The sequence below is a fragment of the Dermochelys coriacea genome, chromosome 1 (genome assembly GCF_009764565.3).
Source record: "Dermochelys coriacea isolate rDerCor1 chromosome 1, rDerCor1.pri.v4, whole genome shotgun sequence".
Classification (NCBI taxonomy): Eukaryota; Metazoa; Chordata; order Testudines; family Dermochelyidae; genus Dermochelys; species Dermochelys coriacea.
In genome coordinates this window covers 197,722,990-197,738,390 of record NC_050068.2, presented here as the reverse complement: position 1 = coordinate 197,738,390, position 15,401 = coordinate 197,722,990, and the positions used below count along the sequence as shown (strand labels likewise).

General features: G+C 39.5%; 1 protein-coding gene across 22 annotated transcripts in view; it reads right to left on the bottom strand.

Annotated features, from left to right (window-relative positions):
- Positions 1–618: 618 nt before the first annotated feature.
- LOC119844474 (ABI family member 3 binding protein) overlaps positions 619–15,401 on the bottom strand; it is a 411,236-nt gene continuing 396,453 nt past the window's right edge. For all 22 annotated transcript variants that reach the window (XM_043511028.1, XM_043511059.1, XM_043511093.1 and 19 more), the window contains 4 exons: positions 14,521–14,550; positions 12,293–12,454; positions 4,607–4,729; positions 619–1,961 (listed from right to left, as the gene is read on the bottom strand). In XM_043511028.1, coding sequence (XP_043366963.1) covers positions 1,846–1,961; positions 4,607–4,729; positions 12,293–12,454; positions 14,521–14,550 — 431 coding nt within the window. In that variant the 3' untranslated portion in view covers positions 619–1,845. The remainder of the gene's footprint in view (positions 1,962–4,606; positions 4,730–12,292; positions 12,455–14,520; positions 14,551–15,401) is intronic.

Below are 15,401 nucleotides of genomic sequence, written 5' to 3'. Positions count from 1 at the left end.
GGCCTTAAGGGAAAGGATAATTTTTTTTAAAAAAGTAGTTACCTGCGACACAGACAGGGTAAGTGTTACAAGTGCAGACTGCTTTTGCACATGTTATATTCAGGACAAACTCTTGTCACAGATTACCAAATCGTGTTAGTTTACACTGCATTAATACAGCTCGCATTGAGGGACATAACATCAAGTCAAAGCTTCCACTGAGTTAACGTTTCCAGGCAAAACAAGGAATATAATTTTTTTTTTAAACCACAAACCTTTTTCCAGCCAGAGAAACTTGGAGAGAATAACTCTACAAACTCCATTTTGAGTCCAGAAAAAAACAAATCATGCCTGTAACAAAACCCACAGGTGCAAATCCAATATTCTTCGGTTGACAAGCACAGGCAAGTATGTAGTGCATCAATTACAAGGAAAAAGAGTTTAAAGAGCTGTGCAGACCTAATGGAAATATTTCAAGAAACCCTGACACTTCACTTCACTTCTTACTGTAGCGATGGTTCATTCAGAAAAGGATTGACAGACGCTTGTAATGTATCCTCTTCTGTTGATAGGCTGCCAATTTGGTGCTCTCTTTCACCTACCATCTTGTCTCAATATACAACACTTGAGTAGAAAACCAATGATTAAAAAACATTTTATTAGAGTACAGTGTACCTGCAATGTACTTTATAAGGCATTTTCTACAAATGACATTTCTTTGGTGTTCCTGTTCATACCTTTATTCATTGTATTAGAAACATCCTGCTTAAAAAAACCCATCTCTTTATTTAGTTCATAAATGTTCAAGCAATACAACATCTAGCATTTTGGGAAGGGAAGAAAGGGTGAGTAGTTTTTTAATGGAACTACTGTAAAAGTAATTCTGAAAAAAATAATTTCACTCTACTTTTCCCCTTGTCCCACAATAACAATTCTGTGAAACAAACAGCTTTTTTTTTTTTTTTTTAAATCAAACCTGCCTGGTATTTGTGAGCATATCCTCCTACACCTTATTAAATTCTGTGGTGCTATACAATTGGCCTGCAAAGTAGTTCATCAACACTTCAGAAAACCCACTGCAGTAGAGGCAGATTTGACTTCTGTTCCCCATGCACAATACCTACCTGAAAGCCCGATTAAGTAAAAAGACTATTCAGCAACTGTGTTTAGGGACACAGACTATAATTTTAACAGGCATTGTTTCCAATATTGAGTTTCTTGGTGACAGAATCTACACTTCTGTCATAGATTTGAAGCTATGCTTGCATTTTTTTAAACATTAAAATTGCTTTCTTGGTGCTAACGCATTTAAAATACAACAAGCTTTCTTCCAATTTTGGCAAGAGCACAAATTGTCTATTTAGCTCTAAGGGGAAAAGCTTCTTTAATCTGAGTATAAAGTTTGAGAGCTTTCCCCATATATTTAAATTAGAAATTGCCAGAGACTTTACAGAATTATCTCAACAGGTAGCATAGGACACTATATACTTCAGTAACACTGAATATCTAAAATTAAATGTATACTGCAGTTTCATGATCAACTTTGCCATAACTCCCTCAAAATATTTGTTACAACATTGTGATAAATAATATACAAACTGTACCTTGATACCCAGAATATAGGGAGCCAGCTTCCCCAGACCTTATCCTATGACATGTGCTTATCTTGCTTTGTGGTAAAATGGAGTAACTATAGTATGCAGCCTATGCTATGAAACACACTTAATGCAGTATTGTCATTAGACTTTATACATGGGTAAACATGTTTAAATGACAGGAAGACCATAAACATTTCCATCTCTGAACTTGTTCGGGGTAGGGGCAGGGTAGGAATAGACCTTTTTCATTTTCAAGTTCATGTAGCAGCTACCATTTACCAGGTATTGAAGTTCCACACTCGTACCAATGAACATAGGTAATATGGGTCTCTCCACCTATTTTTCCAAACTTGACAGGTTCCTGGCGAACTGCTCTGAAAAAGCCTGAAAAAAAGTGAGGAAAGGCTTAGTACAGGGTGGGGAGAAAAAGACAGTACCTTTCAAAGGTGCTCCTGATTCTCTTAGGGAGTTTATATCTAACTTCAGAAGCTCAGTGGAAAGTTCAACTCTTATCAACTGCCTGAATACTGCGGGCTGAATTTAGACACGTACCCTAGCAAATAAGAGAAAATAGTTTGTCCAGCAGCACATAAACAATAATCCATTCTGGACAAGTCGTGGGGGGGAGGGGAGAAGAGGTCATCCAGAGGTGGTGGTGGTTGGGGTGGCAAGGCTTGTCTTCTCTAGGGCCTCCCTATCCAGAATACACATGTAGAGTAGGCAGGAAGTGGAGAATTCTCTGTCTCTGTGTTGCCACTGAAAGTGATTGTGGGGGGCGTGGGTGAGGAGGGGAGAATGTCTCATATCCCTCCCTTTTGGATATATGAAGCCCTCAAGTCATACAGCAGCCATGTGCAGGGGGTGCGGTGCTGTGCTGCCCTGCCCTATAATAGAGGCACATCTGAACTGTATTCCAGATGCTGTGGGATTTGCCAGTTGGGGATCAGGAAGGAATATTCCCTGGGGCAAGAATGACAAGGTGCTTGGTGGGGTTTTTTCCCCACTTTTCTTGCAGTATCCTGGAAGCCTGGTGTGAGGTTAATGAGGCGTAAGGACAGAGAGTTTGGAATTTCATTGCAGCTGGCATCTAATGCCTGTGAAGGTGCCAGCTCCCAAAGGTAAACACACCCAGGAGATTATTGGGAACCCTATGAGCCTGGAAGAAGATGGGGGAGGCTTTTGTATGTCCCCTCAATTCCTCTTGCAAGGGGAGGGCGAGAGGATTCTGAGTAGGCTGAACCCTAGTGAGTAGACTGAAAAGGGCCAGCACAAAACAGCGGTTATTTGGCACCACGCTGGAGCCAGAGAAATGCCTCCTGCTGGGGGATAGTGGGCCAAAGCTCAATACCTGAAGGCAAACATTAATTCTGTTTGTGGCTGTTGAAAGCTTACCAGGTACTGTACTTGTGTATAAATGCTTTTAAAAACTAACTCTGGCATTTCTGAGCTTTACTGGCTTGACAATGCCAGTTTGAATACAAATAAACTTATTTATTTGCTCTCAGGAAGGCAATTGCAAGAAGTTCAGATTTATTCTTTTTGGACATAAAAGTTCAATTATGGGGATTTTATTAGTATTTAGGGCTTAATATGTACTTTTAATGTGGAAAGCACCTAAAACATTAAGGCCTGGTCTAAGCTCTGATTTTGTGCTGGTATAAATACCTCAGTTAGGTTTTTTTAAAACATAAATCAATAGACATGCAACCCATAGTGCGGATGCCTTATGCTGATATAGCTTATTCCACTTCCCTATATAGGAAGGGTAATAAGGTATACCAGTAGGACTACATCCACCCTACAATCCATTGTAGTGCTTTAATTACACTGGTATACCTAAATCTTTTCTGTGTAAACAAGGCCAGGGCTACACTTAGGAGAGCTTTGCTGGCATAGTATACTGATATAGCTACACTGGCAAAGATTTCCAAGTGCATCAAAAGTGCAGTTTGGCCAGTTTAACTGCATCTGCACATGAGGCTTTTGCTGGTACAGACAGCTATGTCAGTGACAAATCACACCTCATCGTAGCTATGCTGGCAAAAGTCTGAGGTATAGAGTCTCAACTCCTTGTGAGGTCGGTATTGGTAACTAAGGCTTAATTATCCCCATTTTACAGATGACAAATCTGGGGAAGAGAGATTAAGTCACTTGTCCAAGGCTACGCTTCAAGTTCAAAGTTGTGATTAGAAAACAGTTCAAGACATCTAGTCCATGCACAGCTGCCTCTGAGGATTCTAGGCATCTGATTTGAATTGCAGTGTATGTACTGAATTTTAGTGCAGTAGGAATCCCCCCCACAATTAATTTTTCCTTTCCAGTTCGTCTTTCATTATCACTAAGCAAAGCTATATATGCACAACTCTGCTGATTTAGAGCACTTTAAAACCAACCATGCCATTGTGACCATAAAGTTACAAACTGGAGGAAGGCTAAGACAATGGTTTTCTTGAAAGGCTTTTATTGTGCAACACTGATGAAAAAAATCTGTTAGTAAGAGCTCTCTCATATTTTAAACTTCCCATCTACCACCATACTAGTTACAATTTCCCTCTATCACAGTACTGTTCATCATCAAACCACACCATGCTGCCCAAGAAGGAAATGCACAATATTAGCTCTGTTATGCAAAATTATGGATGAAATTGAGGTAGAGCACAGAATTCAGTGTCAGAGCCACAATTAGAACTTGGGAGCTCCTGATGCTGTCCCCCTAAGTGAAGAGCGCATCAAAGGGCTTTCCTTTCCAGGATAAAAGGTTGCATCACTCTTACATTGTCTAACTCCCAGGTGGCTGACAACTGTAGGCTGGCTAATCCTTAATGGTTTTGGGGGCATGGGGTGGCATAGCATCATGCCAGACATGAAGGATAGTTTTGATCTGCTGGGAAGATAGCTAAATTTGGGACTCTACCCTGTCTAACTCAGACTGGGTATTAGCCTTAAAACCATCAGCAGGAGAAAAATCAGACCATGGGGTTGGGGGAGATTTTGAGAGTTGTGTTACAAGTACACTCTTTAGAACTTACCATCTTTGGTTGGTAACTGGTCTGGGAAAACTTGCTGCCCTGTCCGTCCATCTAAAAATGAGTCCACAAATTGACAATGATCTTCTCCATGTCCTCTCTCGTCTCCTATGTTGTAAAATTGTCCTGAAAATGGAAGGAAAATATGAGGAAAACCCTTTGAAGCATTTGTTAGTTCCTTTGTAGTTGAGCAGGTGTTGAGTTCCAGTATTCGTTTTGTCTCAATGTTAAGTCTGAAGCTGCCCCCAATTAAGATCTAACTCTGTTTTTACAGCATTGTATAAATGCCAAAACAATGCCAATTAATAAAAAAGGAACGCTTTTGTTTGACAAAAGCACACATTTTTTCCCCCCCCTGACATTAGTATATTTTATATAACAACATCAGTGCTGATCTGATCCTGCTTCTGTTTGCCAGAAGCTGGGAATGGGTGACGGGATGGATCACTTGAGGATTACCTTTTCTATTCATTCCCTCTGGGGCACCTGGTATTGGGTACTAGATGGACCTTTGGTCTGACCCAGTATGGCCATTAAGTTCTATTGAAAAAGCAATCCAGTATTACTCCAGATAAATTCTTGTAGGCCACATCTAACACATAGCAGGCCAGATTCTTCAAGCCTACTCTCCCTTTTTGTGCTTACAATGTGTGTATAATTCACATTCTAGAGATGACTAAATAGCTAATATGTACCCAGTCATGCATTAGGTGAGAAGCATGAGAAAAAACACCAAGCTAACTCTTACTGGACCTATAGAAAAAATATTTTCAGATAAATGAAGCTTTGCTTCATTAATGCTCTCCTGCATATTATTCTTAAAATGAGCTAAGATTGATAACATAAAACATCCAAAGAGCTTAAGGGCTAAATCCTGGTTCCCTTAAACTCAATGATTAGGTTCAAGTTTACAGGTAAAATCCTCCCAAACAAGGACCAACAATTTATCAATGTCTTCCCAAATGAAAGGTAAAATAAACAATCTTGCTGCATCAGAATAGATCTAAATGTTGACTCTGTGCAGAGGCAGTATACAAACAAAATCTCCCTTTGCAGGAAATGCCTTGCCAAAATGTTCATCTCTGGTTGACTAGTCTTTGTGCATGAAATTTTGCTATTCCTTTTGAAATATACCAAAAAAGTCCACTGCAGTAGCATTTAACTTCAGAAACGGGAACTACACAAAAATGAGGAAGCTAGTTAAATGGAAATGAAAAGATACAGTCACAAAAGTGAAATGCCTGCAAGCTGCACAGAAACTTTTTAAAATCATCATAAGAGAGGTTCAAATTAAATGTATACCCCAAATCAAAAAACATAGTAAGAACAAAAAGTGCCACCCTGGCTAAATAACAGAGTAAAAAGTTAGAAGCAAAAATAAATTTTTTAAAAAGTGGAAGTTAAATCCTATTGAGGAAAACAGAAAGGAGCATAAACTCTGGCAAGTGAAGTATAATTAGGTAGACCAAAAAAGAATTTGAAGAGCAACTAGTCAAAGATTTAAAAACTAACAGCAATTTTTTTTTTAAAGTACCTCAGAAGCAGGAAGCCTGCTCCACAATCAGTGGGACCGCTGGACACTCGAGGTACTAAAGGAGCTCTCAAGGAAGATTAGACCATTGCAGAGAAGCTAAATCAATTCTTTGCACTCACGGCAGAGGATGTGAGAGATTATCTTACCTGACCCAACCCATTTTTTTTAGGTGACACATCTGAGGAACTGTCCCAGATTGAGATGTCAACAGAGGAGGTTTTGGAACAAATTGATAAATTAAACAGCAGTAAGTCACCAGGACCAGATGGTATTCACCCAAGAGTTCTGAAGGATCTCGTATATGAAATTGCAGAACTCCTAACTGTGGTTTGTAACCCATCATTTAAATCAGCTTCTGTTCAGATGACTGGAGGATGGCTAATGTGACACTAATTTTAAAAAAAGGCTCCACAGGTGATCTTGGTTATTACAGGCTGGTAAACCTGACTGCAGTACCCGGCACATTGGTTGAAACTATAGTGAAGAACAGAATGATCAGAGAGACAGATTAACAAGATTTACTGGGGAAGAGTCAACACAGTTTTTGTAAAAGGAAATCATTCCTTGCCAATCTATTATAATTCTTTGAGGGGATCAACAACATGTAGACAAACAAGGGTGATCTAGTGCAGATACTGTACTTGGACTTTTGACAAGGTCTCCCACCATAGGCTCTTAAGCAAAATAAGCAGTCATGGGATAAGAGGGAAGGTTCTCTCATGGATCAGTAACTGCTTAAAAGACAGAAAAGGGAGGAATAAATGGTCAGTTTTCAGAATGGAGAGAGGTAAATAGTGGGGTCCCCCAGGAGTCTATACTGGGACCAGTGCTGTTCAACATGTTTACAAGTGATCTGGAAAAAGCAACAAACAGTGAGGTGCAAAATTTGCAGATGACACAAAATTACTCAAGATACACCGGACCCTCGCTACAACGCACATCTATATAGTGCGAATTCGCGTAAAACGCGCTCGCGGCCATGGATCCCAAATTTAATTAAGTGGAATTCATTTTAACGCGGTCCCCGCGTTAACACAGTACCGCACATGGATTCCAAATCCCGCGTTCTAGCAAGGGTCCGGTGTAGTTAAGTCCAGAGCAGACTCCAAAGAGTTACAAAGGAAACTCACAAAAGTGGGTGACTGGGCAAGAAAAATGGCAGATGAAATTCAATGTTGATAAATGCAAAGTACAGCACATTGGAAAACGTAATCCTATCTATCCATACAAAATAATGGGGTCTACCTTAGCTGTTACCATTCAAGAAAGAGATCTTGGAGTCATTGTGGATAGTTCTCTGAAAATATCAGCTCAGTGTGCAGCAGCAGTCAAAAAAGGTAATAATGTTACCGGAGGAGAGGTTAAAATGACTGGGACTTTTCAGCCTGGAAAAGACACGAGTAAGAGGGGATATTATAGAATCTATAAAATCATGACAGGTGTGGAGAAAGTGAATAAGGAGGAGTTGTTACTCCTTCATATAAAACAAGAACCAGGGGGTCACCCACTGAAATTAATAGGCAACAGATTTAAAACAAACAAAAGGAAGTACTTCTTCATATAACATACAGTCAACCTGTGGAACTCTTTGCCAGGGGATGTTGTGAAGGCCAAAACTATAGTGGGGTTCAAAAAAGAATTAGGTAAGTCCATGGCGAATAGGTCTATCGATGGCTAGTAGCCAAGATGGCCAGGGATGCATCCCCATGGTCTGGGTGTCCCTAAACCTCTGTTTGCCAGAAGCTGGGAGTGGATGATGGGTTGGATCGCTCAATGATTGCCTGTTTTGTTCATTCTCTCTGAAGCATCTGGTATTGGTCACTGTCAGAAGACAGGATAGTGGGCTAGATGGACCACTGGTCTGACCCAGTATGGCCATTCTTATGAAAGGCACTTATTACTGTTTTTGTTTTCAGCTGTATTTGTGTTTCTTCCATGGGAGAGTTGGTCTCCGGTGCTCATTAAGAGGGAGTTTCTCTTGGATAAATTTATAAACTGAAATGAAGAATATTCAGGCAGCTCAAAATGGCAGCTGCTGAAGGCCACATTTAAAATTTAAATTTTTAATTATTTTAGCCGACATTATTTACTGGAATGCTTACATTGCAGTGCTAAGAAGGACTGTTAAATTAGATCAGAAAAGGCTGCTGTTTTATAGGAACAGCATTGGCATGTTTAGAATAGAGCAGTTTTCCTCTTTTATACAGTGTTTGTATTACTAATACACAGTCGCTTTCAATTACTGCAACATAAATACACACTCCAAAAAACTCCTTTTCAACTCATCATCTTAAATGATTAAAAATGAAAAGTAATACAGGCCCCTAGCTTATAAATAAATCTGTCCATGTGGCTTTCAGGAGGCCTCTGTATAGATAGATCTTTTTTGCAGGATCTACTAACATTTCACCATGTATATTACTCACCTTTCAGAATTTTCCTCAGCAGGGAGTTTCCCTTTCAAGCTCTCACACACTATCATGATGCTACAATATTTGAATCTGAACAAAAACAGTTTTCATTGGAAATTTTGTTTTTTAAGTATCTTGGAGAAAGTGTATATTGATGCTTGGTTTTGTAAAACCTACCAGTATCTCTCTAACATATTTCAGAAGGGGAGAAAAGCAGAGGGAAACTAATAAATGAGCAAAATGGAAACAAAGGAAGTGACTAACTATGATAGTTTGAGGTATTATGACCTTTTGAAATGATCTGCATAACTCACTCATGGCTCAGATGGACAAATAATGGGATCATCCCAAATTTCTGCCAAGATTCCCTTAACCGCCCCTCTTATATATATATTGTGTGTGGGCATTATACATAGCATTATATGTATGTTTTTATTTACACCCACAATACCAATGGGAAATAACTGAAGCTTATTTCTTCAAATACATTAGCATGGGCAATATGATACTATTTATCATAGTATGATACATGAGATCAGTTTTGATGCAACAAAGCACGTGATTAAGTGCTCTGCTTAATCAGGAACATATGCGATGGATCCTACCAGAGAAATCTTAGATTGACAAAACTCTAAATATAACCACCTATTTACTAGCAGCTACTCTGTAGTTATCTCTAACATGTTTTTGTACTAAACCTTTTCCAGTGTTCCTCGTCATGGATGGTCTTGCACAGTCTTGATCTGGCTGTGCTTTGCTCCTTGAGGATTTTGTAGTAACACTCAATACCCAATAAAAAGCCCACAACTCACTACCACATCTTTTATATTACACACATGGGTGCACACAGAGCCATGGAGGCAAAAATATCAAAAAAGGAAAGAGATGGAAGACTCCCTGTAATGACTAGCTAATAGGGTGGATTTCTAACACGTAGATCTCACAGTTGTTTATTGTAAAGAAAATGGACCCAAAATGTTAACATTTCTGCAATTGAGCGTCTCATCTCCACAGATAAAGATTTTTGTGTCTTGTTGTGGCTAGCTTATCCTTCCCAGGCTTTAGTGGGTTTGAAAGAGGGTAAATGGGAAGGATTTTTGAGGAGAGAAATGTTGCGTTTTCCTCCCTTCAAAATCTTAGGACCTGATCTAGATATCACTGAAGTTAACAGAACAGGATTGAGCCCCCAGGCTTGTTCATAGTTTGCTATCAGGACTTTCTTTACCCCCAAAAAAAAAAAAATTGAAGATCACTAATTTCTTAATATAACTAAGCCTAGATAGGTTCTTTTAGAATACACACTTCAAGACAGAAATCAGACCTCTGTGTGGCTCTTATGTACAGTAACACAAGATGGTTCCTCAGTTTGCTGGACATTACAGGTTAAATTTGGCTCTAATACAGGTGGGCATAGTTCCATTGAATTCAATGGAGTTGTACTGACCTACATCAGGTTTGAGTTTTGCCTTAGAACTGGAAATTTTTCCACTACAGCACAGAAGCCTTCGCCATGTGAAAGAATGGTGAAAAATGTAACACAATGTTATATGTATTGGATAAACATTCCAGTTCATTCAAATATTGTGGCAACTGATCTGGTGTTGGTTAAACAATACAAATGAGAGAGCCATACTTCGTAAGTGTAATGAATACAGTCCGGCTGCCTTGTTGATTGTCCTGCCAAGTTAAATCACCATTCTTCCAGCAAGAGCAACAACAAAATCAAACAGATAAAAGAAAATTGGCCATTGCTGCATTAGATGTTTGTTCTGAGATTGAAGCAGTGTTAATTCATCTGATTTAGGACTGTGTTACAGTTCAGATTAGCACTGCTATTTCTTCCACAGACTAGTGTTACAGTGTGCTATGTCTGACTGGCAGTTTTTTCATCTCATAGACTTTAAGGTCAGAAAGGACCATTGTGATCATCTAGTCTGATGACCTGCACATTGCAGGCCACAGAACCCCACCCACCCGCTGCTGTATTAGATCTCTAACCTCTGGCTGAATTACTGAAGTCTTCAAATCAGGATTTAAAGACTTCAAGTTACAGAGAATCCACCATTTACACTAGTTTAAACCTGCAAGTGACTTGTGCTGCATGCTGCAGAGGAAGCTGAAAAACCCCAGGGTCTCTGCCAATCTGATCTGGGGGGAAATTCCTTCTTGACTCCAAATATAGCGGTCAGTTGGTCTCTCTGATTATAGCTAGTACCATAGCAAAGAATGAATGATCCTTGTTTTAAAATGGTCTATCTTGTTTACATAATTGTCAAGACACTGTTTACATAAAAGATATTAACTTAAAATTACCCACAGGGTTTTCCTCCTGTGTGTTTTGGGGTTGAGGAGAAGAGTCAGGCAGCATAGCTGCTTATTACTTCAACGACTGTGTCTGGTTTTTGATACGACTGCACGTAACAGACACATCAGCATACTTTTCACCTTTGGGGATATTTCCCATAGGTTACACAGGTCTGTGTTACTCTTTGTATTTTGGGCTCTTCAGTAGTAGTTGTCATTGAAACACCACAATGGTGGTGACTGAGACCTTGTCTACACTGAAGTTTTTTGCCTTGGGGCAACTATACTGAAGCAAGTAGGAACCTAGGGATGACCATGACAGGCAAATGGATTTCTAAACACAACTTCATTAGGTACCAACGTCCAAGTTTAAAAATCACCTCACCCACCATGTTTTAAAACACAACCTATTTTCCTAGTCTATACATGCCACATGTCATCTATACCTACTTTTAGCAGAGTTACAGAGCAAGGTGGTAAAACCAATGACATTTGCACTAGTTCTCCTACTAGTTGTAGCACCAAAGGAGCTGCACCAACAGAAGTTTCATGATGAGAGGTCTCCCAAAAACTGCCCAACAATTTATCAATAAATAAATGGAAAACTGAAACAAAAACTTTGTACAACTCTCGAGATGAGTGCACATGTGTATAAAGGCACAACAAACACTTGGGAATAAACCAAACCACTGGCAGACATAAAGAAACAAAACAGAGGCCAGCACTTACTAGAGGGTTTCAATAACCTGAATGTAATGAGCAAGGGATAAGAAACTATGTCAAGAAGGCTAGTGTTAATAATAAAAGTGTGTATGTTGGGGTTGAGGGGGAACAAGGCTTTAAAAAAACCCAAAACAAACAGGCATGATTTAAAATAAAATGAAAGTAGGTGAGGAAAAGATTACAGTGAGATACAAACCCATGTGTAGAAAATACATTAAAACAATCCCCATAAAACATCATCATTCAGAAAAGAGCCACAAGGTGTTTACAGGCCAAACTGGGTCCCAGCAGGAGAGTACTGTAACCCCTGCTCTATCGCATCTGCTCCTGTCATCTCTGTTTCTTATGGCATCCCATCTAATATTAGGCCCCTACTATGCATGAAGAACTGTGCAGCCACAGGTTTTTAATGCAAGACTGACACCACGGAATGTAAGCTCTTCAGGACAGGAGAGGGCCGTGATATTTGTAAATGTTCTGTCCAGTGTCCAGCACTGTTTTGGGTACCATAAAACAGGTACTATTAATAGTAACTTGTGAATCTTGGAACATCCGTATCCACATTTCCAAGGTACGTAGCATATGCATGCCTGATCATCCTTTAAAACCATTCAGTCCAGGCCCATGGGTATGAAGAACCTTGATGACTGTATGTGTATCGTGTAATTTGGGTCACAGCTATAAAAATACATTAACACTGCCTTGAGTTTCCCTTACCTGTAAGTGAATCACTGAGGTAAATCTTGTATCTCAGGGAGTTACACAGTTGAACGCCTACAAACTTCTTGTACCAGGTCCTCTTGATGTACTGTTTCCCTTTGCACTCTGAATAGGAGTCAGAATTGAATGGGACTTCAGTCCAGATGGCATCTTTTCCCACTGCAGGAGAAGAAGAAAGAGGGGAATTAATGATACTGCCATACAAAACTAGGCGTGACAAATACATTCAAATGATTAGAGAAAACCAGAAACCAAAATGCAAAAGGATGCTACTTGGAACATATTAACAGCACCAGTCATCTGCATTTTGAAGGATATTTTATGGAATTTGTAAGCAGCAAAATATAGGAGCAGTGTGTCCCAGTCCCTGGCAGGCTGCACAGCTGTGCCTTCTGAGAGTCACACTGAGCCACTCCCACTGGTGTCAGGCCCCTCTCCACGTATCACCCACTCTCAGACCAGGATCTGGATTACAGCCTCCTACATATCGACCATGAATAATTCAGCAAGTCCAGCTGGGATTGGTCCCTGCCAGAGTTTCTCTTTTGGGGACCTCTGTCAGCATACTTTTGCAGTGATACAGAAAGAGCTGCTTCAAACAAAGTGTCATTTATTTTGCCCAGAAGGTATACAGTGCTTAGAGAAGTGGATTTTAAAATAACCAAAACCTACAAGCATATCTCCTTACCTAAGCTTAACCTCTCCATCCACTGCTTAGTGTGGTCTGGGTTATTCACCATCTCTGAGTTGGGAGGAACAGCCTACACTGATTGCAGTCCTCTCCCTGTCCCTGAATGTCTCAGACTGTCAGCCTTTTTGCTGACAATTCTTGGCCAGGCTCTCAGCTCACCCAACATTTTAGCATATTTAAGGGGTTAGGTCTCCTTTGACCTCAGGCTTAGTCTTGGGAAGAGAACAGCATCCTATCCTGGATGGAGCCAGCTAGGTAACTTCTCCCCACAACTGATGGCCCAGCAATTATTTTCTTAATTCTTTTGAAGCAGTGGATCCAAGAGGCTGTCTTATCTTTACCATTCCTGGGTTCTTTAACAACGTTTTTATGATTTAACTCTACGCACTCAGGCAGGCAGCAATACAAAATATGACCAAGGAAACTGAGTCATAAGAAATATTATAAACACGTTTCCAAGTTTTTCACACAGGGACCTGACTTTGGGGTTAGTTCTGGCACTGGTGTAAGTCTGGAATAACTCCACTGAGGTAAACAGTTACTCCAGATTTAGGCTGCTGTAACTCAGATCAAAATCTGGCCCTTGTATGTACAGCATGCATTGCCATGTCAGGGAGACAAATATTTGTATGTGTATTGAGATACAGCTACAACTTATAAAAGTGGGTAATATACAGTAGTAGTGGGGGAATTGTGATTCCACAGCTTTTCTAACAGAGAGGGTACAAATTAGGGCACCGTTAATTTGCAGAAAACGACATGATAAACAAGTTTCAGAGTAGCAGCCGTGTTAGTCTGTATTCTCAAAAAGAAATGATGAAGTGAGCTGTAGCTCACGAAAGCTTATGCTCTAATAAATTTGTTAGTCTCTAAGGTGCCACAAGTACTCCTTTTCTTTATGATAAACAAGATGAGATATTCTTCCTTTCCACAGTGTAGGCTATTTGCAAATTTTTAAAGGCAATTTCAGTACTAAGTGCAATACACAGGCCCTTAGGCTGAAAGGGGTCTCTTCTGCTCTTTTAGAGCCTGCCCCAACTCCCACTGAAGTCAACAGGAGTGTTACCACTGGCTTCAGGAGGAACTGGGTTAAAGCCTTTCAAAGCTGACTATTTTTCATGGCATACATTTCAACACAATGACAGACAAATAGCGGACTTCGACTTGCATTCTGTTAAGTCACTTACTAAGTTAGAAATAGCATATTCTTTTTACAGAACTTTCTATTGATTTAACAACAGGGCTGAGAAAACACAAGCTGGCCATGGCTCATTTGTGTACATTGGTTCCAAGCCATTTTAGCTGCCACGGGAATACCACATCACATTGATTGTGCTGTGCTCAGGTAAACATTTAGATTGGCAGGAATTCCTTACAAGTTATATAGATGGAAGAAGTGAAATCATATGTGAATGGTGTTCTGTTCCATGGCATGTGTAGCTGGGACAGCACAACCACTCCTGTCATAAAGTAGTACGTTATCTTACTTCAGAAAAACGTTCTGATTAGAGCATGCTATGCATAAAGGGCTTACTTGAAATTGGCTCACTCACTCTTGGGTCCGCTGGGGAGAAAAGCAAAGCAAACATGCAATCAGACATTGTAAAATAACCTCTCCTGATATTTCTACAGAAGCACACTAGAAAGTGATTTTCTATGGTTGACATAAACTATAATCTGTAAAACAGCAACAGTTTTGGGAAGTTGAGGTCGCTACATTTTTGTGTAAGTTAAAGAAATAAACTGCTCATATAACTATTTGGAATTACCGCATCACTGAGCTTTTAAAAACATTATTAATGGGTCACTACCAGTAAAATTTGGTTTTGTTAAAAAAAAAAAGATTACAAAGCTTATCATCAATAAACATATTTCCATGGCATTTTTTAAATTTCAATGTAGACAATTTATTATTATTTTAAAGAATTCCTCTTTAATGCTTGCTGCCCAAATGTTGCAGCTTTACATTAGTTCATGAGAATGAGAAATGGAGAACGTGTGGAAAGTGATTAGGGAAAAGTGAAACCGACCACTTTATTTCCTTTGTCCACACAGAGTGAAGGGAAAAAAATAGACATCCAAAATCATGAAATGGCATTAAAATATAAATGGTTCTTTCAAGTTTAATAATCTAAGATACACTAGTAACACAAGCGGGTATCCATTTTTCTTAAAATATTTGGGACATATTCTGAATTCCTTACTCATTTTCCACTTATCTGTTACTCCATCAAAATGTCCATTAATTTCAGTGAGAAAGCACTGAAGGATTTGACTTAAAAATGTTAAACCTGATAGTGTCCCTTTAAAGAGGCATGGTACACAATAAGTGCCTACTAGTTCAGAGTACTATCAACAATAGGCAGTCGACTCTAAGTATAAGAATAGCTCCTGCTTCTATTGCAGTCAATGGCT